Raw genomic sequence first — 26181 nt, 5'->3', positions numbered from 1 at the left:
CGCCAGGCAGTGGCAACAGGCAGCACGCCATCGCCAGCTGCAGCTAGCAAAGCTCGCGCCAGCGGCAGCGGGCTGGCGGCTCCGTTAGACCAGCGCCGGCAAGAAAGCTGGGAGCACATACAGCAACTCAGCTGGTTCCTAGGTAGCTTTCGGGTTCTCGGGTTTGCCAGCATTACCTCGTGCAGGATGTTCTCAGGTGCTCTCCACTGGGGCCTGCTGACTCATGGACAACATATCGTGGAAATCAAGACAAGGTGTCATCCTGAGCAAGGCGCCATTTCGAGTTATTAAGCGTGGTCACCGATGGCGCTCTATCGGACTGTATTTAATGCTCAATCTCTACTGTGCCTGCGAGATTCCGCAGCAGGCAAACTAATTGCCACGCTTTTGGAGTCCAACGATGGGTCGTAGCCTGCCTCAATGTCCTGGCCGCATCATCTGCAGTTGGATCACCGCAGACAGCAACCCGCAGATATGTTCCAGTCTTCGCCACCTCACAAGCAACCGGCAGGGAAAACGCTGATCATCACATCGGTGCGAGACTGCCAGAACGAAGGTAATCCGTCACGCTTCGCGCAGCGGCGGCACGATAATAGATCGTGTGTCTTGGCCTTGAGTCGGTAAAGGTAGGCCGCATAGATCACCAGCGACAGCCAAGCACGAGATTGAACGTCTTTTGGTACTTGTCACCGCTTTGGGAACATTCCGACACTTGTAGGGGAAACTTCTTGGTCGGCGGCAACAGTGCCGGCACTTGTGTGTGTGTGTGTATCCATCGATCGCCGACCTGAGTCACACCATCGGCCGTGCAAAGCTCGACTTGACGCGATTCCGACCGAGCAGGCTAGAGATGACACAAACTCACAAATGTATTCTGGCCACCACGGTGCCGCACTTCAACCGTGCGTGCTGTACTTCTCGTGGCCAACTTGCTTTCGTTCGTCGCGCGCTGCTTCCGTTCGTCTGCGCTGCAACACCAGCTCGCATGAGTGGAATAATACGTCACCTGATGACGAGCTGGATTTTGAGTGTCCCGCGCTGCGCTGCATGAGCCAATGCTGCCTCGGCTCGCTCCAGCGGGTACACGCCATGAATATACTTCTGCACGTCGATCTTGCGGTCTCGCAGCAGTCGCAGTGCCCATGGAATGGGCCCGCACCGAGAGCCCACCACTCGTAGTCGCTTGCTCTGCACTGCCTGAACATCCACCGACGACCTCTTCGCCGAACACGTCGACTTCATAACCACGGAGCCTCTCTCGCGCGCCAGCTTGAGCGCCAACGCGATGCCGCCGGGAGTTCCTGTGCTCTCGACGCACACATCGAACGGCGCTGTCTCGCTGACGATCCGGTCCGCGAGCGCTGCCATCTCGGCGTCATCTCCGCTGTCGAGCGCGTACACAGTGTTCACAAAATGCTTGGCCAGCGCCAACTTCTCGCGGTGCTTTCCCACGAGTGTGACGGTCTTGGCCGCGCCCGTGGCGTGCAGCACTTCTGCTACCATGAGGCCGAGCTTGCCATCTCCAAGCACCACGACGTGATCCGACGGCTCGATGACCTGCTGTTCGAGGATGCGGCATGCGGCCGCGAGCGGCTCAGCGAAGACCGCGTGGGAGTCCACAACTCCGTCCGGGACCTCGTACAGGTTCGCCAGCGGTAGCGTAATGTACTCGGCAAAGGCGCCATCTTTCCGCACGATGCCGAGGCAGGACCGGTTCGGGCAGTGATTGCGACGCATGACCTCCTCCCGAGATAACGAGTCGCCGCTGTGGTTGCGCTTCAAGCTGCAGCGCGCGCAGGTGGCGCAGGTGGACGCGTCACAGGGAATGTTAATCTCGCCCACGACGCGCTTCCCGATCCATATCCGCTGTGTCTGCTCGTCGTTCGCGTACTGCGCTCCGAGCTTGCGCACAATGCCCACGAACTCGTGTCCCAGCGCTCCTTTGAAGCCGGGCTTGTAATTGTCGATCATCTGGAGGTCGGTCCCGCAAATACCTGCTCGTACGACCTCGATCAGGGCCTCATTCGGCTCTGGCGTGGGCACCGCGAGATCGCTCACCAGCTGCGGAGCCAGCCCGTCGCCTTGCAGACACAGACCCTTCATAAAGCGCGGGGTGGCTGCGGCTGTACCAGACCCAAGGGCACCCAAATCAACGGAACGACTGGTTGTCGATTTATCACCTTTCTCAAGATTTGACCCCAACATACTGAGCTTGTGGAGCTGCTGCGGCTGCACGACCACCTGCGGCATTTTGAACCTTGGGTTCACGAGCGCCAGGAACTCGCGGAAGAGCTGGCTCTGCAGCGCCTGCATCGGGATCACGTCGGAGCGCAGCCAGCCCACGAACGCGTCATTGTGCTTCGACTCGGACGATACCGCCACATTGCTGCTGCTACCGCTACCGGTATTATCCGTCTCCACCGACAACTTGCAGCGCTTCATGGCCCCACCAGACGGTCCATGAGGGACGTACGATTCCTTGAGCTGTACCACCGGCTGGTCGTTTGTCGTCGTCGCCGTCCTCCAGCTCGCGAGCTCCGGGTCGTTCTTCAAGGCCTGGTTCTTGATCGCCGGCGGCGACTCCGTCTTCCTGTTGCCCATGACGGGGCTGTCCACGCGAAAGACCTGCGGGTGGTGGCGGAACAGGTGTCTCTTGAGACTGTACACCCTGTTGCCCATGGTCACTTGGCACAGTGTGCACACCACGTGCGCCTTCTCCGACGTTGTCGTCGTTGCTGCACCTGTAGTACCTGTAGTTGCACCTGCATTTGCATTGGCATTGGCTCCTCCTCCGCCGCCGCCGGGATTCGTGGCCGCCACAACGAGCGGCGCGACGAAAAAATCTCGCGGACTGGCGAAAGCTTGCGTGGCCAGGAACGCTGCCGGAATGTTCGAGGAGGACGGCGGCGCCGCGACAACCTTTGGCGGCTCCTGCATCTCCACGTCGACCTCGATCTTCTCGGGTTTGATGGTCACGTCGGCCAGCGCCGAGGTGGCGGCCCAGAAGCTGTCGTCGCTGGTCGTGGGTGTCGGCGGCGAGCTGATGAGGTTGGCGATGCTCATCTGCTTGCTGGGCGCGCGCACGGCCCAGGCCGCGTCCTCCATGCTCTCTTCGTCCTCCACGTCCTCGTTGAGGATGCTGCGCCGCTTGCGCGCGGCCTGCAGCTCGAGGTGCTGGTCGACGTGGCCGTGCACTGCTGCGCCGAAGGTGGAGCCGACGACCCCAACTGTCGCGAGCTTGCGCTTCTTGTCCATGGCGAAGTGCAGCGAGGGCGACGCGAGGCTGCCGTCGCTGCCGGAGCTGCCGCTGGAGCTGCCGCTGCCCAGAGGCGAAGCCATCGCCATGGTGGGGAAGTGGCTGCGTCCTCTTGGGGATCTTGCACTCTGCTGCAGTCTATTCGACTGCAAAACGGCAACCCCTGATATGGCTACACTCAGGCGAGTCAGGGGTACCAAATCCGCGGTACATTCATTTAACCTTTGATATGGCATATTAATCTTGGATACTACGCAAATGAATACTCAAATTTCGACTTCCTTTGGTGACCAGCTAAAGTAGCAGCAACATGGCCGACGGAGCTGCTGCTGCCACCGAGCCGCCGCGCCACTTCCTCATCCTCAACAATGTGCAGAAGAACAAGAACATCAAGAACATGCTGGTGAGCGCCTCGGCCTTCGGGGTCGAGGAGGTTTTCGTCGTGGGGCAGAAGAAGTTCGACCTGCAGGAGCAGGAGCCGTTCCTGCGCTCGCTCAGCTGCCGAGTCACGCGTCTGGCCACGCTCAAGGACTGCAGGGCGCACTGCACCGAGAGGGGCATCCGCATCGTGGGCGTGGAGATCATGCACGACGCCAAGAGCATCGCCGACCAGCCGTTCTCTGGCGACACGGCCTTCATCATGGGCAACGAGGTGCGCTGTAGTCGCTCTATTGATTAACTGGCTGGAGAGACTGACGTTAAATTGTGTCTGGTGTTGCAGGGCAGCGGCATGAGCTCGGCGCAGGTGGCCATCTGCGACGACTTTGTGTACATTCCGCAGTACGGAGGCGGCACCGCGTCGCTCAATGTGACGGTGGCGGCGTCCATCATCCTGCAGAGCTTCGCGCTGTGGGCCAAGCTGCCGGTTGCTGGGGCTCCGGTGCAAGGTGCAGCTACGGAGTGAAGTTGCACTTCGCTGTGCTTTGATTTTAAGAGATTCGTATGATCACATTCATTTATTGTTGGGGTTTACACTGGACTACACTGGATAATTGACTGACTTGTGCTGCTTGCTTGCTGGCTGGCTGGCGAGCTACAACGCTGTGCTCACTGTTTGAAGCTTAGTAATTGTAGCCATAGCCATAGCCGTGCTTCTTGTGGCCGTGATGGTCGTCCTTGCAGTCGTCAAATCCATAGTTATAGCCGTAGCCATAGGGCCAGCCGTAGAAGTCCCCATAGCCGTAGCCGTAGCTGTAGGGCTGGTCGACTCCATACGCGTAGGCATAGTTGTAGGTGCTGGGGTCGTAGCCATAGTAGCCTCCAGCATAGCCGTAGCCGTAATCGTTGTCGTACTTGCCGTAGCCGTACGCGTTGTAGTGGTTGCCGTAGCTCGGGTACCACCCGCCGTAGCCTTTGCCATAGTAATCGTCATGGCTGTCATCGTCACAGTCCTCATTCTTCTTGCCGTAGTGCTCTTGGTGCTCGTTGCTTTCGTGCGCGTCAGTAGATCCAGAGCTGCTTTCGACGGTCGTCGACTCGGTCGGAACTGGCGGCGGCTTTGGGTCGTCGGCCTTTACGAGAGCTTGGTTCATGACCCCAACCATGCATACAGTGATAGCGAGCTTCGACATCTTCATGGTTGAGGTTGGTGGGGGTAGACTTGGTTATGAAGGTTGCGCTGCGAACGGCTTGCTGAAGAATTGCAGAATGGGCAACCACAGAAGAGCTTTTGCGATAGTTGATGGATCTAAAGCTACGTGAATGAAAGGCCCGCTTTGGTTTCACTCATCAATGAGGCAAAATGAACTTCGCAAAATTGATCGGTATTTAATGATTGACTGATGGGAACATTTTCAATCCTCGAAGTCCATCCGTACACTGAATTAAATGCGAATTCATTGCTGGTACAGAATTTTTGAGCATTCGTACATTTTGCGCTCGTCGCCAGGGCATTCAGATCGTAGGTCGGGTCACTGCTGAGTAGGTACAAATGCAAGCCGCTATGATATGGCATCGTAAACGCAAATACAAGCTCAATTCATTTCTGCTTACTACCAGTAAAATACCTAGTACTTCAACTCATTAGTCGAGACGACTACGCTTCTTCGTGTCACCGTCATCCCCGTTCGAGTTTTCGTCACGATCCACCAGGCGACGCAGTTCCTTCCGGTAGAGCACCAAGTGGCTCTGTTGCTTCAAGGACCAGTCGCGAGTTTTCGTGATCCTCACGAATGCGTCCCCGTTCGTCTCATCAGCTTCCATCTCAAACGAACACATCGTCTGCTCCTCTTTCATCCATCTGGCCGCGAACTGCTTCGCCTCTTCGAGATCGTTAAACTTTTTCTCCGCGCCTTTAATCACCATGGAGCCCTCCGCACTTCGCAGAAACGACTGAATCTCATTGTTGTCAGGAAATTCCGCTTCACGCATTTCCCACGAAAATGGCTTCTCCAAAACTTCAATTTGGTCGCGGAGCCACTGGACCCGCTTTGGAGCGACAAACGCCACTAGCGTAACTTTCTCATCGTTTCCATCGGCACTGTTCACATACTGGGAAAGGTACTGGATGGAAGGTCCAAGCAGGCTGGGGTCTGCATTCTTCAGTCTATTCGCCACAGTGTCAAACAGCGTCTTGTCGCCACAATCGATAGCCACCTTCCACAGCAACCCAATGGAACTCGATTCGAGCAGGTCTTCATCGTTCGTCGCCGTTATTTGTTGCATGGCCTTATCAATCAGTGCCTGCCTAACCGTACCAGCATCGAGACCGTCGGTCAGACGAAGTATCAACTCCAGTGTCGAAAACCCTCCCAAGTATCCATGGTCGCTTTTACCCAATGCCTTCAAAACAGCTTCGCCGATTTGACCCCAGTCATACACGCGCAGGATCTTCGTAATTGAAGGAACCAACGCTCCATTCCCTTCCAGATCACCAAGTGCTCCGCAGTGGTCGTTGAAGAATAAATTCACCACGGACGGGTCACCAGCGTCTACGAGAAGGTCGCACACCACCTCACGAAACATCATAGATAACTCTTCCTTTTCTTCACCGTATTCCTTGATTTGGTTTTCGGCTTTCAACTTGGCAGTGGCACCGTCGAGGAGCGTGCGAAGTGCTGCGCCATCCACCGGTTTCTGTTCGCGCAGAGCCTCCGCAGCGGCATCAATTGTCATAAACTTCAGCGCCTTCTTGGCGTGATCCACCACTCGCCAAGCAACGATCGCGTACCTCGAGTACGTCGTGATTCGAGTCGAGCCTTCATTTCCGGTGTATCCGCCTTCTTTGGTTCGGACGCCACTGTCCGTCCAGAGATCCAGAAGAGTTTCGTGGCCAGGATTGAGCAGGTTGAGCTTTTGTCGAGAATTCTTGACTTGGCCAAGATCTTCTCCCGTCATCGAGTACCAAGTCATCGACTCGCGGTGACATAGCTCTTCATCGGATCCGTAGTCTCCGCAGTCGTAGAAACTGACATCATGGGCCAGTTGAGCAATAAAGAAGCGGCGTTTCTTCACGGGTGCAACGAGTGCGTTGGCTCCTTCAAGGGCGTGTAGTCGCGCGCGGTCGATCCCCTTCAGTGCTTCAGAACCGAGACTCAGGATGCTTTTCATGGTGTACTCATGATCCAGCAACAGCGCGAAAGAGTCGTCCTCATCCTCGTCTTCTTCATAGGCTAAATAGCTCTCGTCATCGTCGTCATCATCATCTTTCTCTTCCCGCTTGGTGTCGCCACTCTTGTCATCCGCGTCCTTCATATCGTCTTGAGTGTCTGCAGGTTTCTCGTCGGATGTCGCCTTTGTGCTCGTCTTCTTCTCACTGCCCATGCTCGCTATTGCTTGTGCCAAATCTTCGCTCAGACGTTTGTCTTCCGTTCTCTTCAAGTGCCGCATTGTAGACGGCAGACAGATGGAGTACACGAGAACGAGGCGGAAGCCTTTCGTCACTTCCTCCAAAGCATGCTCGGCGTCTGCATAGTGTACCGCATAATGCGTTGCGAACGCTGCACTACCGTCGGCTTTGCCGAAATCGTGTCGATACGTCAGCTCCCCATCTCGATACACGGCCAGGTCACCGCCTTCGTGCGCACTGGGCGGCTGCACCACCAAGGTCGCGATCATCCCGTCCTCCTTCTCCGTGTCCTGGTGCTTCACGAAGTGGCCTCCTTCCCCATACACCAGCAACTTGTACAAGACGCACTCCAACGGGACGTCCGTGTAGCCCAGGCGGTCCGCGATCACCTTCTGCAGCTTGTCCATGCCGACTTGCCACGAGGGATTCTTGAACTGGACCAAGTTCGCCTCCAGTTGCCAGCTCCTGCGGACGTTCTCGTCCATCTTGGTGTCGAGGTTGTGGCCGAAGGGGGACTTCTTACACAGAGCGATCAGCTTTTCAGCTTGGTCGGCGACTAACGGCGTGTGAATGGTGCCCACACTGCCCACAAACAGCCCGGATATAGCGGGTAACGTATCTGCGAGTCCACCGAACGAGTACTCTCCTGCGTGTTCATCTGCACGGGCAAGAATCTTACTGACTTGAGTACACCCAGCTCCTCTGGGCTTCAGCACATCTTCAAAGACGCCTTCACCAGTAAACGGCCACTTGCTGTCTTCAAAATCGCTTTCAATAGAGTACGCTTTTGTCATCCTTCCAAACGGTTGCCCCAACACAAAGAATCGGAAATGAATAGGAATCGAACCGTGGATACTTCGGAATATCGGAATCTGTCAATCAAATACCCCCCCCCACGATGTAAGATGACCTGAGGAGATTGACATGTTGAACCCCGGTTAGCGCAAGTACGGATTGCTTGACCTACAACGCTTTACTCCATATTTAATGCTTAGTGTAGTCATTCGTAGCCATAATCGTAACAATGCTTCTTTTTGGCTGCTGGATCGAAGTACATTGCTCTTGCTTCCAGCCTTGCTCAGAGCGAGTATTATTATAGAAGCACTCAGCTTTCACTTCAACGTTGAGTTGTCCGAGCGTAATGCGTAGAGTAGAACAGATGAGCTTGTGCATGTATGTACATGTATTACATGCACAGTAAAACTGCTACTGGTATCCTACATCACGATCTTTTGATCGCCCGAAAGGTCGGATTCGTCATATTGCAAGATGAAGCGTGCGTGGTCCATTGGCGTCTTCGTGCTCGCTAATTGGGGCGTCGTCGCGAATGGATGGGGTAGCGTCAGCGATAGAGGCCTGCAAACTGTTGTCAGTGTATACGAGTCGGGCTCGCAACCCGCCAGCAGCGTTGTCATAACGAGGGAGCTCGAGTGCAGTTTCAACGATGCCCAGGCATGCGGGAGAAATGGCAATAATGGCGTTGACGTGGCAACAAACTGCACGAATTACGACTCGGGATGGGACACGAGCGGGTCGATCAGAGAAGCTTTTGGGAGCCACCCTTACCTTGTCGTGGAGGAGTACGATCCGAGCACCAGATACTGCGGAGACGGTGACGGGGTGATCAATGCCACCGCGTACCTTGTCGACGAGAAGTGCCACACCAGTCGTGATGGCGCCGCGAGCACCAAGATCACGCTCGGGCGGTCACTGACCATCGCACAATATAGCGACCCAGTCTGTGGACGCGTGGAGAGCGAAGCGGAGGTGCCTTTCGGCGACTACTACGACAGAGCGTGCTCAAACAACGCCACTAGGTACTTGTACAATGGACCAACGCCACCAATGAGTGCGGTGGCTGTGTATAAAGACAGCTCGTGTTCTCAAGCACCTGTGAAGCTGACCGCTGAGCGGGACCCGTGGATCGGTGGCTGTCGACCGGACGGCAACTCGCACTACTCCGTGTCGAGCTGTACCAGTGACTACAATGAACTCGCGGCTGCTGTTTTCGGTGACGAGACACCGTATGCGGTGGTGGAGGAGTACCTGAGAGACTATTGTGCTGGTGGTAGAGCAAATTCGGCTACAGTTTACATCATGGACAATGCCTGTCACACTAATCCAGAGGATGCATCGAGCTAAGTTAATGTCGGACGGGTCGGCTATCATCACGACATATGCTGACGCGAACTGTGAACTGGTTGAGAGCAGTATTGCGCGTTCTAGTCGAACTTTCCGAAGTCGATTGATTGAATCGACCGACAGCAAACCGCCCGAGATTTTGATTTGACTTGAGTTTACTATGTACGCAATAAAGTACGAAATAAGAAGTCGCTCAGGCCGTCTCGGTCGATTCCAAAAGACTTGAAATTTGTATTCAGCGATTTCAACCCGTAAACCGACCCGAATCGGCAATATTGGCCAGAATTCACAATACGGAAACGCTCGGGGATGTGTCTACCTCAACGCGACTACCCTAATGGATACATCCACGGCTGTGCCAAGCGGTTCACCGTTGGTGGTTTGAAGGGCATGGCGTCGTTTGGACTAATGACTGCCATTGCGATTTATGAACGATCGTGTTCGGAAGTTCCGTTGGGAAAATTTTTAAATGGGTCTTATGCAGAACAGGTCTTGGATTTGATCAGAGGGTACTTTTTCATGATCTCGTGATTGGCTCACATTCGCCATGTTTTGATCGCAAGAGCCGACACTACGAAAGTTGCCGAGCCTCAGCGCAGTGGCTGCCACGGCACCGGCAAGCATCCTCGACTGCCAGCTCCTCGGTGATGTCGAGCTTTCCAGCCCTAACTGTCCAGCACGTCATGGAGTGAGCCCCCTCTCCACCTACCGGCAACCACAGCGTGAGCTGGGAGATGCAGGTGCAGCAGCAGCAATAGCAGCCGGCGGCGCACCTACGGAAAGCGCGCGGGCTCGTCACCGGAGAAGTCGCCGTTGGACACGAGACGGCGGATGCATTTCAAGGAGGAACGCCCACCGTGCATCGCGCCCGACTGACCACGCACCCTGTGATCAAAAGTTCCTGCGCGCAGCGGAGCCCATCTCGAGGCTGTTGGTGCCACCCGAGCCAGTGGGCAGACGCAGGAGGAAAATGGCGTCCAACAGAGTTTCGCTGCACGAGCGACTTCATCGGCGAGTGCTGCGCTCTAGGTCTGCGTCCCCTTCCGACGGCCGACCGTGGTGGCCTACTGCTTCGTCACCCACGAGCACCTCGGACGGAGACATGGGGGTCCAGCTGCTTCGCTTGAAGCTCGAGTCCAGTCCCGCCATGCGCTACGACGTTGTCTACAGTGACTACAAACGAGAAGAGTGAGGAAACCAAGTCAAGATGGAGGCCTGCACTCCCACGTCCGCACCAGCATCAGAATGACGACGACGGCAGACTCAAGCCCGCTCCACGCTTAGTGCTGCTCGACATGTGTACAAACTCTGCGGCGAGGATACGGACAGCGACGCGTTGGTGGGCAAGGCGCAGCTCGCCGTAGCTCACACAGACGTTCGAGCTGTTTATAATGAGCGAGGGCAAAGAGAGCGACATTGTAGTAAAGATCAAGTTTCGCCGCACCCTGATCCAAGTAGAAGGATAGTAAAGTCTGCATACTACGTAGTTTTCATATCGACACGAATATAATTGCTTCGAAGTTCGAAGTTCGATCACTATGTATTGCTCCGAAGTTATGCAAACGTATGCGTCTTTGACAGCTTCTTCAGCAGCGTTGTGCACTTCGGGGACGAGGTCGTACTTTACTACGCCTTAGTAAAGCAATTGGATATCCTAGTTACTGGGTTTACACATATCGGTGCCCTGTACTGTAGACTTCGTGTTGTTTCCCACGATGTTTTTTTTAGATTCTAGTACACCATACCAACGTAGAGAATGTCCAGTATGTGAAGTTACCGCCAATGCGTTTTGCTGTGACTAGAATCTCGGAAGAGCAGCATAACATTGCAACTAAGGACGCAGGTATTATAATACATGGACTAACTTACAGTTAGAAGTAGCTAGCAGCGATAGTGAGACATCGGGGATTGCCACTGCACAACGTTTGCTCATTCGGAGTAGCCACTCACATGGAACACCTTTAACTGCAACAAACCTGGCCAATGCATAGTAGGACAGATACATGAACGGAGCATGGAGAAGAATTGTCGTAGCGTGTTCCACTGCTGTGGTTGTTTGGTTCAGGTCTTTCGATTCGGTCTCATAATCAGCATGTTCAAATCCTAGACCTGATCTGCATAAGAACCTTCCGTTGCAGGTTATCGCGTTCCCCGACTCGACCTGCGAGGCTACTGCGAGGGATATCCAAGGATGCAATGATTGGTCCGACAACTGGTTTTACTACAATGGCAACTGTATCACCGATTCTACAGCTTTCGCGGAGTCGAAGTTCGGTGGCGCGTCTTACTTGCTCATGGAGAAATACGCCGAGGGGACGAATTGCGGCGCTCACATGTATACAGTCGCGTACAGATCCGACAACAAGTGCCACCCCAGCATTCTCGAGGGGACTCACTTCCGAGTTTCTCTGGGTAGTGACGACAACTCCTTGACGCTTGCAACTTTTCCAAGTGAATTATGTCGTGAATCTGACTCCGGTGCCACCATCGTCACGGTTGGAAGCTAGTACATCAACACCGGCTCGTGCTACAACGGAACCGCCAGGTTTTACTCCAACCTGGCGGCATTCTCAGCGCCAGTCCCCAGCTTGGATGAATACCAGACGCGAGAGCAGATCATGTTCCCCGACTGGTTGTGGGACCCACGTCCGCGACGTATACTACTACTACCTCTGAGCGGAAAATAACGCACCTAGCCAATCAGATTGCATCCTGTTCAGAACGATACCCTTGTAAATCCGATCGTTTGAATTGCGAATCTCCGCCCATTTTTCTGGACCGCACAACTTCCTCTAGTGCTCATTCGAAGATCTACTGCCTCCCGCTCAAGACGCAGCCTCCTGTTCAAGACGCACTCTCCTGCCCACGAAGCAAGCAACCGATGAAGAACGGCAAGCCGTTTGGGAAACGCTGCTCCTTCGCAGCACCAGAGGTGTGCTGAGCCCTGGGGACATTGTCCAGACTGCAGCACACTTTCACTTAAGCCGTTTCGTCGTCGCGCGCATTTGGGAGAGAGGAATTAGTTCGATGGGCGACCGCGTCGCTGATGTTGTCAAGTCAAGAAAGAGTGCGCGTGGCAGAAAGAAGCTAGACCGAGCAGTCCTCTGCGAGCATGTGTCAGCCGTGCCCGTCAACGAGCGTGAGAACCACCGCAAGATCCAACAGGCGTCGAATACAAGTTCCTACCTTGTCCAACAGTTGATCAAGGAGGGCTACATGAGGCGGGCCCTGAGGCACACACGGCCCCTGCTTACGGCATCGCATAGGGTGGCGCGCCTGAAGTTCGCCGTGAACCACGTGAAGCTAAACGGAGACGGGCAGTACTATTTCGACCCAATGTTCGACGTAGTCCACATTGACGAGAGGTGGTTCTACGTCAAAAAGATCGGCCAGCGTGTGTACGTGCTGACGGGCAAGGACGGCACACCCCTGGAAGAAGCTCCCGTACAGTACGTTCAAAACAAGGGTCACATCAAGAAGGTGATGTTCCTGTGCGCCGTGGCGCGGCCACGCGGCGGCTGGGACGGCAAGATAGAGCTTTGGCCTGTCGTGGAAACCTACATTACACAACGCTGGAGTGTCAACCGCCCCGCAGGTGTCGAGGAGATAAAACCAGTCTCTATGAACCGTACCTTGGCGCGCCGCATGCTCGTGACCGACGTCATTCCTGCCATCAAGGCAAAGTGGTCTCAAGATCAGAAGGCCACTCTCATTCGCATTCAACAAGACAACACGAGGCCACATGTGCTTGAGGAGGACGCTGAAGTGCTCGCTGCTGGACGCGCCGACGGATGGAATATCCGACTCAAGAACCAACCTGCCCAAAGCCCAGATCTCAATTGCCTGGATCTCGGCTACTTCTTCAGCATACAGTCTCTCCAGTCTCACACCAGCCCACGGACCACGGAGGATCTCATCAAGGAAGTTGAGCTCGCGTTTGCAGAGACTACGGCAGAGACTCTCAACAAGACATTCTTAACGCTGCAACTTGTCGTGAAGGAGATCATGACCAACGAAGGGCGCAACAACTACCGGCTCACGCACATGCACAAGGACAAGCTGATCAATGCTGGCCAACTCCCCACCACTCTGATGTGTGATGCCGAGATCCTCTTCAGCGCTCACTCAGCAATCGCAATGCTCTCTGTAGAGCAGATCTACGCAGAGCAGCTTCGTGCTGCCCAACCTCGTCCGGTTAGAATTTTCAGCACAGAGGTAGTACCTCTGTGAGCATTGCGATTGCTAGAGCATTGCGATTGCTGAGTGAGCGCTGAAGAGGATCTCGGCATCACACATCAGAGTGGTGGGGAGTTGGCCAGCATTGATCAGCTTGTCCTTGTGCATGTGCGTGAGCCGGTAGTTGTTGCGCCCTTCGTTGGTCATGATCTCCTTCACGACAAGTTGCAGCGTTAAGAATGTCTTGTTGAGAGTCTCTGCCGTAGTCTCTGCAAACGCGAGCTCAACTTCCTTGATGAGATCCTCCGTGGTCCGTGGGCTGGTGTGAGACTGGAGAGACTGTATGCTGAAGAAGTAGCCGAGATCCAGGCAATTGAGATCTGGGCTTTGGGCAGGTTGGTTCTTGAGTCGGATATTCCATCCGTCGGCGCGTCCAGCAGCGAGCACTTCAGCGTCCTCCTCAAGCACATGTGGCCTCGTGTTGTCTTGTTGAATGCGAATGAGAGTGGCCTTCTGATCTTGAGACCACTTTGCCTTGATGGCAGGAATGACGTCGGTCACGAGCATGCGGCGCGCCAAGGTACGGTTCATAGAGACTGGTTTTATCTCCTCGACACCTGCGGGGCGGTTGACACTCCAGCGTTGTGTAATGTAGGTTTCCACGACAGGCCAAAGCTCTATCTTGCCGTCCCAGCCGCCGCGTGGCCGCGCCACGGCGCACAGGAACATCACCTTCTTGATGTGACCCTTGTTTTGAACGTACTGTACGGGAGCTTCTTCCAGGGGTGTGCCGTCCTTGCCCGTCAGCACGTACACACGCTGGCCGATCTTTTTGACGTAGAACCACCTCTCGTCAATGTGGACTACGTCGAACATTGGGTCGAAATAGTACTGCCCGTCTCCGTTTAGCTTCACGTGGTTCACGGCGAACTTCAGGCGCGCCACCCTATGCGATGCCGTAAGCAGGGGCCGTGTGTGCCTCAGGGCCCGCCTCATGTAGCCCTCCTTGATCAACTGTTGGACAAGGTAGGAACTTGTATTCGACGCCTGTTGGATCTTGCGGTGGTTCTCACGCTCGTTGACGGGCACGGCTGACACATGCTCGCAGAGGACTGCTCGGTCTAGCTTCTTTCTGCCACGCGCACTCTTTCTTGACTTGACAACATCAGCGACGCGGTCGCCCATCGAACTAATTCCTCTCTCCCAAATGCGCGCGACGACGAAACGGCTTAAGTGAAAGTGTGCTGCAGTCTGGACAATGTCCCCAGGGCTCAGCACACCTCTGGTGCTGCGAAGGAGCAGCGTTTCCCAAACGGCTTGCCGTTCTTCATCGGTTGCTTGCTTCGTGGGCAGGAGAGTGCGTCTTGAACAGGAGGCTGCGTCTTGAGCGGGAGGCAGTAGATCTTCGAATGAGCACTAGAGGAAGTTGTGCGGTCCAGAAAAATGGGCGGAGATTCGCAATTCAAACGATCGGATTTACAAGGGTATCGTTCTGAACAGGATGCAATCTGATTGGCTAGGTGCGTTATTTTCCGCTCAGAGGTAGTATTTGAGAGCGACTAAGCAAGAACACAGGCAGCAAAGGGCTTGCGAGTCATGAATGGACTGACCTCATATCCAGAATGAAGAGAATGGTCGTACATCTCGACACTGCTTGAAATTGTGAATACATTTCTCCATTTTTCTTTGAAACACTAGGTTCAGGCAGCTACTTGCAGACAATGCTATACAACAGAAACATTCTCCACACTGCAGAAGTCCACTCACATCTCCTTGGCCATGAACTCCTCGTAGCTGAGGCCGAACAACCGCTGCACGTCGCGCTGGATGTCGCTCTTGGACACCTTCCAGCCCGTCGCGAAGAGCTTCTCGTACATGTCCACGAGCACCTCGCCGATGATGTCGCGCGAGTGGCGCCACTTGTAGATGAGCTGGTCCAGCACGCGCGCGTCCGAGTGCTGGCTCGTGAACGCCGTGCCCAGGATCTCGATGCGCATGCGCGTCAGCTCCTCGATGATCGACGGGTTGTTGCAGTACCACCAGCAGCCGTACAGGTGCAGGTTGCGGAACTTGTTGGCCGTCACCGTCACCTCGTGCTGGTTCACGCGCGACAGGAACGTGGCCAGGAACTTGACCTTGGGGAAGTTGCGGCACAGCTTGATCAGGATGTCCACGTCGCAGGGCTTCACGCCGTCGCCGGCCACGCCCAGGCGGGCGTTGATCGGCCGCACGCTGTCGAACTTGAGCGCGATCGGCAGCTTCTTCTCCTCGGCCAAAGGCAGCAGCACCTGCAGCAGCAGCTCCGCGCCGTTCGGCAGCTCGCCAGCGCTAGTCGCAAGCGCGTTCTCGTCCGGGTACTCGAACGAAATGGGCACGCTCGACATGAAGTACTCGGGCTGCATGATGTCGATCCACTTCTCCAGCAGCGCGCGCACGCCCGCCAGAGTGTGCGGCAGCTTGAACACGTCCAGCGTGGGGCCGATGGACGCCCAGTCGCCCAGCAGGATCTGGTCCACGCGCAGCGCCGAGCGGAAGTACTTGCGCGACCACGCGGGCGGCGGCGTGTTGGAGGCCGGGTCGCCCAGCCAGTGGCGAGCCTCCTCGGGCTCGAACGGGATGTTGGTCATCACGGCGTACTTGAGGCCCGACAGGCGGAACACCGTGTCCACGTACTCCTCGGCGTCCTGCTGCTTGAACCACTCCTGGATGGCGCGCAGGTCGCGCTTGGCCACGAGGTGGTCGAGACCCAGCAAGTGCAGCGTCGTCAGCACGCCGCGGCACGCCTCCGACACGGGAGACCGGTCCACGAACAGGTGCTGCCAGATGAGCCCGGCCTGCTGCTCCTTCGAGTACGTGTTGAACTCCTCCACCTGCATGGGCGCCGTCTGCAGGAACTCGGCCACCAGGTAGTGATACGTCAGCAGCTCGTTCACGCCCCACAGCATGAGCTTGCCGTGGCTCGGGGGGAACAGGTGCGTGTGCACGTCGATGATCTGCACGCTGGCCACGGCCTCGCGCACGAACGTCGCCACCTCCTCCTTGGTGGCCAGGTACTCGCTGGTCTGGTGGTTGCGCAGCACGTCCTCGAGAGTCTCGAGCGCGGTCTGCTTGCCCGACACGAGGCGCTGGTACAGTGCGGCCACGTCGGCGGCGAACGAGGCGTAGGCGTTGTTGGTGAGGTCGAAGCCCTTGACGGAGCTGAGCACGCTGGCGACGGCCACGCCGACGCCGCTGGAGACCTCGGACGAGGACTCCGCACGATCGGACTTGGGGAAGTCGTAGCTGCTGCTCTTGCTGGCACCGAAAACGTTTTCGCAGGTTTGCCACAGGAGCTTGGCAGTTTTGCCGTGCTCGCCGTCCAGGAACTCGTACTTGCCCGTCGAGATGTTAGCGCTCAATCCGTTCGCATAGATCCACGTCTTCTCGGTCGCAGAGTAAATGGGCGTGCGGTCTTGAATCGAGTCCATCGCACCCACGAAAACGCTGGGCCCACTACCGTCCTCCTTCCTGGAGTCCGCTTGCGTCGGCGTCAAGTAGCGCAGACTGACGGCCGTAGCGAACGCCATGAACACACTAGGACGGTACATTGCGTCGCTCTTCACGTTGGCCTCGACACTGCTGAAGAGCCTGACGCCAAACTTGAGCATAGCATTCTGGCCGACCCAGAAGTTGTCCAGGCCGAAGTGCTCGTGCTCCACGCGAGCCATCCACTCGTCATACGTGTGCTGTGCCTCCTCCTTGCTGACTCCGCGCGCCACCAGCGACGGAGCGATATCCTTGGCGTACAGCAGGTCGAGGAACTGCCGGATCTCCGGGATCTTCAACACCTCGCTCGTCGTCTTGACGCGCGTCAGTGCCAACAGATAGACCATGGCGGTGTGCACAGCGTTGGCGATGCTGAGCTTGAGCAGGTGATCCTGCTCCAGCTGGCCCGCAGTCGTGCGGATGTGCACGCCGGGCAGCGCGCTCAGCACCTTGGCATCCAGCACTCCGTGGAGGTCTTCAATGATCAGCGTCTTGGTTGGCCACGGCTCCGTCAGCGGCACCAGCGCGTCGCCCGCTCGGTGCGACGTGAGGCGGTCCACCATGGTGTTGTGGAAGTGCACCTTGGTCTCCACGTAGGCGTGGAACGGGGCCAGGTCGCCGGGCTGGCCCGGCCACTGGGTCTCCAGCACCAGCTTCTTGATGGCGTCTCCGTTCTTGGGCAGGTTGTCCGTGTTGACGACCGAGAGGACGGCGTCGGGCCGCGCCTGGAAGCTGTAGAACAGCAGCTCCGTCAGGTCCACGATGGCGGGGCCGCCCTTGACGATGCCGCTCTCCGTCACACCGAAGCCGATGAACTTGAGCTTGGGCAGCTTGGCCGGCAGCTGCATGAAGGCCTTGCGGCCCTCGGCGTCGCCCAGGGACCCCACGGCGTCCACCTGGACGACCTCCGTCTGCACGCTGCCGTCCTTCTGGATGGTGTCCACCTCGTACGAGCCCTCGGCCTTGGCGCAGGCCGACGCGAAGCTCGTCCCTCGCGTCTGGGCCATGACGACGGAGCTGCCGGCCGCGCGCAGAGTCGGCACGAGCACGCAGCGCTGGGGAGAGGCAAAGGAAGGAAGGACAGATTAGTGCATGAACAGTAGAGGAGAGGGAGTAAGAGTGAGCGCTCGAGAGCTGGAGACGCACCAGGAAGCGGCCGCTGCCGATGCAGATGGCGTCCGTGCTGTCCGAGAAAGTGGCCTGGCCTCGCAGCGGCTGGAACATCGTGTGCGTCTCGGTCTTCTTGGGGGCTCTGAGGTCTGCGGCGCAAAACGAGCAATGACGGCGAGCTTCAACCACGAGCAAGGATCGCGACGCACCGTTTCTTATGCGTCGTATAGATTACTGTTATATTCAATGACCTTCTTAATCGGTTGTTGTCAAGATGGATTCATTCAAAGTATTTGTATTTGATTTATCGGATACCTCTGATAACTATTTGCATCAAACATGAGCAATATGAGGTAAAACAGCGCACAGCGCTGACGTACTTGGGCGGTGTTAAATGGAGATGCTCCTGAGCCGCAGGCGAGTGACGATTGCTTGCGCCCGTGCGTAGAGTGCCGGCTGCAGGGTGGGGCTTCAACCTTAGCTGCTGATGAGTGATGGAAGTTGGGCGTGCCGCCATCGGTTGCTGGCACCGGCGATCCGACCGAGTTAACACGGGCCTGCACTTCCCAGGATGCTCTCGTTGTACTGAAGTACAGTGCAACCACAGAGCGCAGGGGGTCTCTCACTCCGCGTGTGCGATCCGCTCGGTCTTTCGCCTGTAGAAGCGCCGAAACCAAAGGATACGAAACACACCATCCCAACACGTTCACACCTGCTCCCGAGGCGATCATCTGCTTCAAACTTCAGCCAGAGGCTTCGACACTCGTCACACGTCGCAGATAACATGTTTGCAGGGGCTCCGGTAAGCGTACGTGGCGTCCCCACGTCCTCACTTTTGAATCGTCGCCGTAGATCGCATCCGCAGCAAGACAGACCAGCAGCTCCATCATGTTCACGCCGCTCCAGGGCCCGACCTTCGCCAGCAACACACGCGCCGTCTGCATCGGCAGCGGCCGCTTCATGGTACACGGAGCGATATGCAATAAGCACCCTAGTTCCCAGAATCTTGACGCTGATACTTTGTTTGTGGTGTACTTCAGCGCGCCGTGCTGGTTCCAGTGTTCCGCGCGCTTGACTCGGGCGTTGTGGTGGCGCAGACGCGCGGCACGAGCTTTGCCACTGCATGTGCGGCTGCGAAGGGCAAGTACGAGGTGGACACCATCGACGCGGAGGGACGCGTGGACACGTCTGTCATTGAGCTGGAAGGTAGAGTGAAAATGCTGCGACCAATGCAATTGTGAGGCTATGACTGAGACTGTTGTGTTCTTTGACGAGCAGCGGTGGGATCTCTGGGCGTCCCCGAGGGCCGCGCGGCGTTCCTGGAGCTCCCGGCCAAGCTGCCGCAGCTCAAGTACGTTGGCTTCGGCGTCACGGAGGCGGGACTGCAGTCGAACACTCAGGTGATCAAGGACCTGGCGGAGTTCTTGCAGCACGCCTTCCAGGCCATCCCAGGTACCTGTCTACTGCATGAAATAACGAGTTTCATTGTGCAAGGTCTGACTGATGCCTCTTTCTGGCTACAGACAACGAGCTGTCCATTATCAACACGGACAACTTCCCCAACAACGGCGACCACATCAAGAAGCTCGTGCTAGAGCTGGACTGGGTCAAGGCAGCAGACGCCGCCGCATTCCGAGCCTACTTGGATGCCAAGGTGCACTTCCACAATACCATGGTGGACCGCATCACGAACCACCGCGCTGGCGACTCGCTGGTGCCTCTCACGGAGCCGCTGCCGGCCAAGGCCATCGCCATCGAGGACCTGCGCGGCGCTCTGGACGCCGACAGTCTGCGCAAAATCCCTGGCGTCCTCGTGCGCACGGACAAGTCGGAGATCGCCAAGGACTACCTGCTCAAGTTCTCTCTGGGCAACGCGGTCAACTCGGCCATGGTGTACCTGCTCGCGCTTTCGCGTCAGCGTACGGCCAACCAGTTCATCAACTTCCCCATCATCGGCGAGTACCTGGACGCGCTGTTCGAGCAGGACATCCTGCCAGCTCTGGTCGCTGGCGACGTAGCTGAGGCCGAAGCGCGCAAGTTCTACGCCGAGTGGCTCGTGCGCATGAAGCACCCGCACTTCGGCCTCGACAACTTCTGGGTCTCCCAGAACGCGCTGCTGCGGGTCTACGTGCGCCTGCTCAACTCGGTGAACATCAACATCGCCAACGACAAGAACTACTACCCGAGCAAGTTCATGGCCTTCGCGACTGCTGCCGCACTGCGCTTCCTCACGCCGTGGCAGGCCGACTCGAAGCGTGACGCCCCCACCGTCTTCGTCGGCCAGATGGACCCCATCCAGAACTGCGCACCGATCTTCTCGCTCACCGAGAAGACCTGGAACTACGACACCGATCTGACGGCCAACCTCTCGACGGGCAAGTACGAGTTTGACGACGGCGAGAATGGCCGAGTGTCTCGCCTGCTGTGGCGCGCGAGCCAGCAGGTGCTTGAAGCCAGCAAGAGCAGCAGCTACGACTTCCCCAAGTCCGATCGTGCGGAGTCCTCGTCCGAGGTCTCCAGCGGCGTCGGCGTGGCCGTCGCCAGCGTGCTCAGCTCCGTCAAGGGCTTCGACCTCACCAACGACGCCTACGCCTCGTTCGCCGCCGACGTGGCCGCACTGTACCAGCGCCTCGTGTCGGGCAAGCAGACCGCGCTCGAGACTCTCGAGGACGTGCTGCGCAACCACCAGACCAGCGAGTACCTGGCCACCAAGGAGGAGGTGGCGACGTTCGTGCGCGAGGCCGTGGCCAGCGTGCAAATCATCGACGTGCACACGCACCTGTTCCCCCCGAGCCACGGCAAGCTCATGCTGTGGGGCGTGAACGAGCTGCTGACGTATCACTACCTGGTGGCCGAGTTCCTGCAGACGGCGCCCATGCAGGTGGAGGAGTTCAACACGTACTCGAAGGAGCAGCAGGCCGGGCTCATCTGGCAGCACCTGTTCGTGGACCGGTCTCCCGTGTCGGAGGCGTGCCGCGGCGTGCTGACGACGCTGCACTTGCTGGGTCTCGACCACCTCGTGGCCAAGCGCGACCTGCGCGCCATCCAGGAGTGGTTCAAGCAGCAGGACGCCGAGGAGTACGTGGACACGGTGTTCCGCCTGTCGGGCCTCAAGTACGCCGTGATGACCAACATCCCGTTCGAGCCCGAGGAGGCTCGCCACTGGCTGGGCGACCCGGCCTCCAACACGCCGCCGCCCGCGTGGTCGCGCAAGTACTTCCGCTCGGCGCTGCGCGTGGACCAGATCCTGCTGGGCGACTGGGCGTCCATCGGCCCCACGCTGGACGTGTTCAAGCTGCCGCACACTCTGGCGGGCGTGCGCGCGCTGCTGGAGAAGTGGATCGACATCATGCAGCCCGAGTACTTCATGTCGAGCGTGCCCATTTCGTTCGAGTACCCGGACGAGAACGCGCTTGCGACTAGCGCTGGCGAGCTGCCGAACGGCGCGGAGCTGCTGCTGCAGGTGCTGCTGCCTTTGGCCGAGGAGAAGAAGCTGCCGATCGCGCTCAAGTTCGACAGCGTGCGGCCGATCAACGCCCGCCTGGGCGTGGCCGGCGACGGCGTGAAGCCCTGCGACGTGGACATCCTGATCAAGCTGTGCCGCAACTTCCCCAAGGTCAAGTTCCTGGCCACGTTCCTGTCGCGCGTGAACCAGCACGAGGTGACGGTGACGGCCAACAAGTTCCGCAACCTGCACCTGTACGGCTGCTGGTGGTACTGCAACAACCCGTCGATCATCGAGGAGCTGACGCGCATGCGCATCGAGATCCTGGGCACGGCGTTCACGAGCCAGCACTCGGACGCGCGCGTGCTGGACCAGCTCATCTACAAGTGGCGCCACTCGCGCGACATCATCGGCGAGGTGCTCGTGGACATGTACGAGAAGCTCTTCGCGACGGGCTGGAAGGTGTCCAAGAGCGACATCCAGCGCGACGTGCAGCGGTTGTTCGGTCTCAGCTACGAGGAGTTCATGGCCAAGGAGATGTGAGTGGACTTCTGCAGTGTGGAGAATGTTTCTGTTGTATAGCGTTGTCTGCAAATGAATCAAGCGCCTTGAAAAATGGAGAAATGTATTCACAACTTTTCAAACTTTACGTAGCTGACGACTTACAACTCGAGGTCATCCATGAATGACGACCCTAAGCGTAAATATTGTTGTTGCCGCATAGATGCGTATGAATGCGCTTTACGCACAACACCTTCAAGATGATCGTCCTTCAGTAATTTTGCGATCTCGATGAGCTTTTCATAGTAGCTAGGTTCCACCAAATGTGCCAGGTACTCGAGCATGAGCATCGAAGAACCCAGCATTCTGTATCGACGTACTGCTCCACCTTCTCAACATCCTTGACACCCCATGTGCGCATTTGTCGATATGCTCCGTTGAGCTATTGCGGATCGGCGTGGTATCCACCACTGCTTCTCCTCTTCCTCGTCCTCTACTTCTTCTCTCATTCTTTTTTCGTGTCTAGCAGGAAGTCGAACCAATACGTGAATTTGATTTGCCGGTTTCGGTGCACTTTCGTTGATCATGTTGTTGTCTGGTTCTCCTTTGACTGTCCGGCCGATTTCTTCGTCGATCTCCCCCCTTGCCAGTTTCAGCACAGCTGGATCGTCATTTGGCAGCCACGAGTTGTTCTTCATCGCCAGGAAAAGCTTGATGCGTCTTTGCGAAGTTGTAATCTCCTTCTTCTTCTGCCTAATTGTCTCCTTCAAGCCGCCTATCGTGTCGATCACTTCGGTGTCGATGGGGAACACCAACGATTGCACAGAGTAGCCTCACCATTTTCAATCTAAAGCCCAGAAATTTGCATCATTCAAGTAGAAACTGTCAATCGACCTCTTTCGCGACTGTTTATAAGAAATACTGCTGCAAACGGATTGATTGATAGAAATCTGCTCGACTACTTTTCCGCGAGTTATAGTAGTGTTTGTTCATTTTCAATTCTTCGAGCTTAGCAGCAAACCCTCAGCAATGGAAACGGAGTCACTTGAAGAAGACTTTGACGACGGCAAGTGGCCGTTTACTGGTGAAGGCGAGTTTGCAGATGTGCTGAAACCCAAAGGCGTTGGTTGTGCTCAAGTGAGCAAGGTCCTTGCCCGTGCAGATGAACACGCAGGCGAGTACTCGTTCGGCGGACTCGCAGATACTTTACCCGCTGTATCCGGGCTGTTTGTGGGCACTGTGGGCACCATTCACACGCCGTTAGTCGCCGACCAAGCTGAAAAGCTGATCGCTCTGTGTAAGAAGTCCCCCTTCGGCCACAACCTCGACACCAAGATGGACGAGAACGTCCGCAAGAGCTGGCAGCTGGACGCGAACTTGGTCCGGTTCAAGAACCCGTTGTGGCAAGTCGGCATGAACAAGCTGCAGAAGGTGATCGCGGACCGCCTGGGCTACACTGATGTCCCGTTGGAGTGCGTCTTGTACAAGTTGCTGGTGTATGGGGAAGGAGGCCACTTCGTGAAGCACCAGGACAAGGAGAAGGAGGACGGGATGATCGCGACCTTGGTGGTGCAGCCGCCCAGTGCGCACGAAGGCGGTGACCTGGCCGTGTATCGAGATGGGGAGCTGACGTATCGACACGATTTCGGCAAAGCCGACGGTAGTGCAGCGTTCGCAACGCACTACGCTGTGCACTATGCAGACGCGGAGCATGCTCTGGAGGAAGTGACGAAAGGGTTCCGACTCGCTCTCGTGTACTCGATCTGTCTGCCCGCTACGATGAGGCACTTGAAGAGGACGGAGGATAAGCAGTTGAGCGAAGATTTGGCACATGCGATCTCTAGTATGAGCAGTGAGACCAAGACGAGCGAGGTGGAGGGGGATGCAGCCAAGCCCGAAGATGCTAAGAAGGGGGAGAATGATGACAAAAATCTGGACAAGAAGACGACGACAAAAGGTTACACAGCCACACGGAAGCTGCCGGACGACGGCACGATAAAATACGTCGTCGACGAGGATGCGGATGGTTCATTTGCGCTGTTGCTGGTTCATAAATACACCACGAAAAGTATCCAGAATCTCGGTTCCGGCGCATTGGAAGGCATCGATCGCGCGAGATTCCACGCGCTCGAAGAGGCCAACGCTCTCGTCGCTCCTGACAAGAAACTTCGCTTCTTTATTGCTCGGTTGGCGCATGATGTCAGGTACTACGACGATGGCGGCCGCTGCAGGAAAGACGCCCACCGCGAGTCGATGACTTGGTACTCGATGGCGGGGGAAGATCAGGGGCGAGTCAAAAACTCAAAGCAAAAGCTCAATCTGCTCAACCCTGGCAACGAAACACTTGAGGATCTCTGGTGGAAGTATGGAATTCTAACCAAGGAGGGCGGGTACACCGGCAACGCAGGCTCGACTAAAATCACGACGTATTCGAGATACGCGATCGTTGCCTGGCGAGTGGCGGATGATGCGAAGAAGGCGTTGAGGTTTTTGCCAATGCTTGCCGCTGCGGAGGCACTGCGCGCCCAGAGACCGGTGGACGGAGCAGCACTTCGTAAATTATTCGACACCGCCAATGTCAGACTAGAGGCTGAAAACAGGGACAGGGAATATTGGGAAGGAAGAGTTACGACATGGTCGATGGACTTGCGCGAGGTGGTGTGTGACCTTCTCGTTGACGCCGGCGATATCGACGCTGTGAATTTATTCTTCAATGACTACTGTGGTGCGCTTGGCGGTCTGGAAGGGAATGAAGCTTTCGTTCCTTCGATTACCAAGATCCTGCGCGCGTACAACTGGGATGAAGTCGGTGAAGCAGTTTGTAAGGCACTGGGTGAGAGCGACGACAAGGGCGGCAAAGGCGGCTTGTCGGCGCTGGAAATGATTCTGCGCGTGATTGACGGGCTCGACCATGGTGCGGCTCGGCAGGCTCTGATTGACAAGGCGATGCAACAGACAACGTCAACCAAGGATGAAGATCTGTTCGTGTTGAGCTACATTGGGGTGCTCTGGAAGGTGGCTATCGACTGTGCCGACAAGACGCTGTTTGACGCTGTTGCGGATAGGCTCAAGAATGCAGACCCCAGTCTGCTTGGGCCTTCCATTCAGTACCTCTCCCAGTACGTCAACAGCGCCGATGCAAACGATGAGAAAGCTGGGATAGTGGCGTTTGTCGCTCCAAAGCGGATCCAGTGGCTCCGAGACCAAGTTGAAGCGTTGGAGAAGCCATTTTCGTGGGAAATGCGTGAAGCGGAATTTCCTGACAACGATGAGATTCAGTCGTTTCTGCGAGGCCTTGAGGTCTCCATGGAGATTAAAGGCGCGAAGAAAAGGTTTAACGATCTCGAAGAGGCGAAGCAGTACGCGGCCGATTGGGCGAAGAAGCAAACGAAATGCTCTTTCGAGGCGGAAGGTCACGAGACAGACGGGGTTGCTTTTGTGACGATCACGAAGACTCGCGACTGGTTCTTGAAGCAACAAAGCAACTTGGTGCTCTACAGGAAGGAACTGCGTCGCCTGGTGGATCGTTTCGACAAGTCGAGTGGGGATGTTGGAGAGAAGAAGCGTAGTCGTCACGACTAATGAGGTGCATTCTACATGAAATACCCTGCATTCGACTACTAGGTGTGCGAATGGTCAGCAGTATCGAACGCGTTCTCAAACCAATAGGATTTAACTCCTTCGTTTCATTTCGCAGTTAATTACATTGATCTCACTTCAACCTCTCCTAGTAGCCGACATCCTTTCATACGCTTAGCTTCGCTCGCGATGCTTTCGGGCTTCGGATCGTTGGTGCCACCACTTCTTCCGTTAGGCATTCTTCGCCTTCGTCGACATTGATGTCGATGGCGATCCTCCAAAGTAACGAACCCTTGAATGTACAGTACTCACCTGGTTCCACATCCATCACTTAGTTGCATAGCTGTCAATCGATTTCAACCTATGCGTAAATTCAAATATCGAAAAACAAGAGGAAACAAGTTCGTGCTCGATTTTTCGATTCTTCGAGTTTAGCAGCAAAGCCATGAACCCAGAGTCACTCGACGAAGATTTTGACGACGGCAAGTGACCGTTTACTGGTGAAGGCGACTTCGCAGGTGGTCTCCACCCTAGGGGCCCAAACTCCGCACTACGCAACTAGCTCCAAGCCGCAACGACGGATTCGTTCGCTGCCCTGCTGGCCACTATGCGGACATGCTTCACGGGCACCCCTCGCGGGTTTGCTTTGGCTATGCTCCT

At 56.5% G+C, this 26181-nt stretch overlaps 10 protein-coding genes across 10 annotated transcripts; 5 read left to right on the top strand and 5 right to left on the bottom strand.

The window, feature by feature from the left end:
• Positions 1-1002: 1002 nt before the first annotated feature.
• On the bottom strand, positions 1003-3339 carry PHYSODRAFT_563562 (hypothetical protein; the record flags this gene model as incomplete). The annotated part of the gene is made up of 2 exons (XM_009535065.1): positions 1003-3174; positions 3220-3339. 2 exons carry the CDS (start codon positions 3337-3339, stop codon positions 1003-1005), a joined length of 2292 nt encoding a protein of 763 aa, XP_009533360.1.
• Positions 3340-3599: 260 nt separating this feature from the next.
• PHYSODRAFT_414447 (hypothetical protein) lies at positions 3600-4124 on the top strand (the record flags this gene model as incomplete). Its single annotated transcript, XM_009535064.1, has 2 exons — positions 3600-3908; positions 3978-4124. Coding segments are annotated over 2 exons (456 nt in total), but the record flags the coding sequence as incomplete, so codon positions are not given.
• Positions 4125-4317: 193 nt separating this feature from the next.
• On the bottom strand, positions 4318-4833 carry PHYSODRAFT_337399 (hypothetical protein; the record flags this gene model as incomplete). The annotated part of the gene is made up of 1 exon (XM_009535063.1): positions 4318-4833. The coding sequence occupies one exon, from the start codon at positions 4831-4833 to the stop codon at positions 4318-4320; it is 516 nt and encodes a 171-aa protein (XP_009533358.1).
• A 445-nt stretch (positions 4834-5278) lies between these two features.
• On the bottom strand, positions 5279-7837 carry PHYSODRAFT_337398 (hypothetical protein; the record flags this gene model as incomplete). Its single annotated transcript, XM_009535062.1, has 1 exon — positions 5279-7837. One exon carries the CDS (start codon positions 7835-7837, stop codon positions 5279-5281), a length of 2559 nt encoding a protein of 852 aa, XP_009533357.1.
• Positions 7838-8312: 475 nt separating this feature from the next.
• PHYSODRAFT_304435 (hypothetical protein) lies at positions 8313-9185 on the top strand (the record flags this gene model as incomplete). The annotated part of the gene is made up of 1 exon (XM_009535061.1): positions 8313-9185. One exon carries the CDS (start codon positions 8313-8315, stop codon positions 9183-9185), a length of 873 nt encoding a protein of 290 aa, XP_009533356.1.
• Positions 9186-11305: 2120 nt separating this feature from the next.
• PHYSODRAFT_518476 (hypothetical protein) lies at positions 11306-11692 on the top strand (the record flags this gene model as incomplete). The annotated part of the gene is made up of 1 exon (XM_009535060.1): positions 11306-11692. A coding segment is annotated over one exon (387 nt), but the record flags the coding sequence as incomplete, so codon positions are not given.
• Positions 11693-15124: 3432 nt separating this feature from the next.
• Positions 15125-18513, bottom strand: PHYSODRAFT_347522 (hypothetical protein; the record flags this gene model as incomplete). The annotated part of the gene is made up of 3 exons (XM_009535059.1): positions 15125-17941; positions 18033-18138; positions 18377-18513. 3 exons carry the CDS (start codon positions 18511-18513, stop codon positions 15125-15127), a joined length of 3060 nt encoding a protein of 1019 aa, XP_009533354.1.
• A 371-nt stretch (positions 18514-18884) lies between these two features.
• PHYSODRAFT_317771 (hypothetical protein) lies at positions 18885-21984 on the top strand (the record flags this gene model as incomplete). Its single annotated transcript, XM_009535058.1, has 4 exons — positions 18885-18959; positions 19037-19202; positions 19275-19448; positions 19520-21984. The coding sequence occupies 4 exons, from the start codon at positions 18885-18887 to the stop codon at positions 21982-21984; spliced, it is 2880 nt and encodes a 959-aa protein (XP_009533353.1).
• A 485-nt stretch (positions 21985-22469) lies between these two features.
• Positions 22470-22751, bottom strand: PHYSODRAFT_405579 (hypothetical protein; the record flags this gene model as incomplete). Its single annotated transcript, XM_009535057.1, has 1 exon — positions 22470-22751. A coding segment is annotated over one exon (282 nt), but the record flags the coding sequence as incomplete, so codon positions are not given.
• Positions 22752-22971: 220 nt separating this feature from the next.
• Positions 22972-25524, top strand: PHYSODRAFT_261828 (hypothetical protein; the record flags this gene model as incomplete). Its single annotated transcript, XM_009535056.1, has 1 exon — positions 22972-25524. The coding sequence occupies one exon, from the start codon at positions 22972-22974 to the stop codon at positions 25522-25524; it is 2553 nt and encodes an 850-aa protein (XP_009533351.1).
• Between the last annotated feature and the right edge of the window lie 657 nt (positions 25525-26181).

Source organism: Phytophthora sojae, assembly GCF_000149755.1.
Source record: "Phytophthora sojae unplaced genomic scaffold PHYSOscaffold_8, whole genome shotgun sequence".
Lineage (NCBI taxonomy): Eukaryota > Oomycota > Peronosporomycetes > Peronosporales > Peronosporaceae > Phytophthora > Phytophthora sojae.
This window is presented reverse-complemented; position numbering and strand designations above follow the sequence as displayed.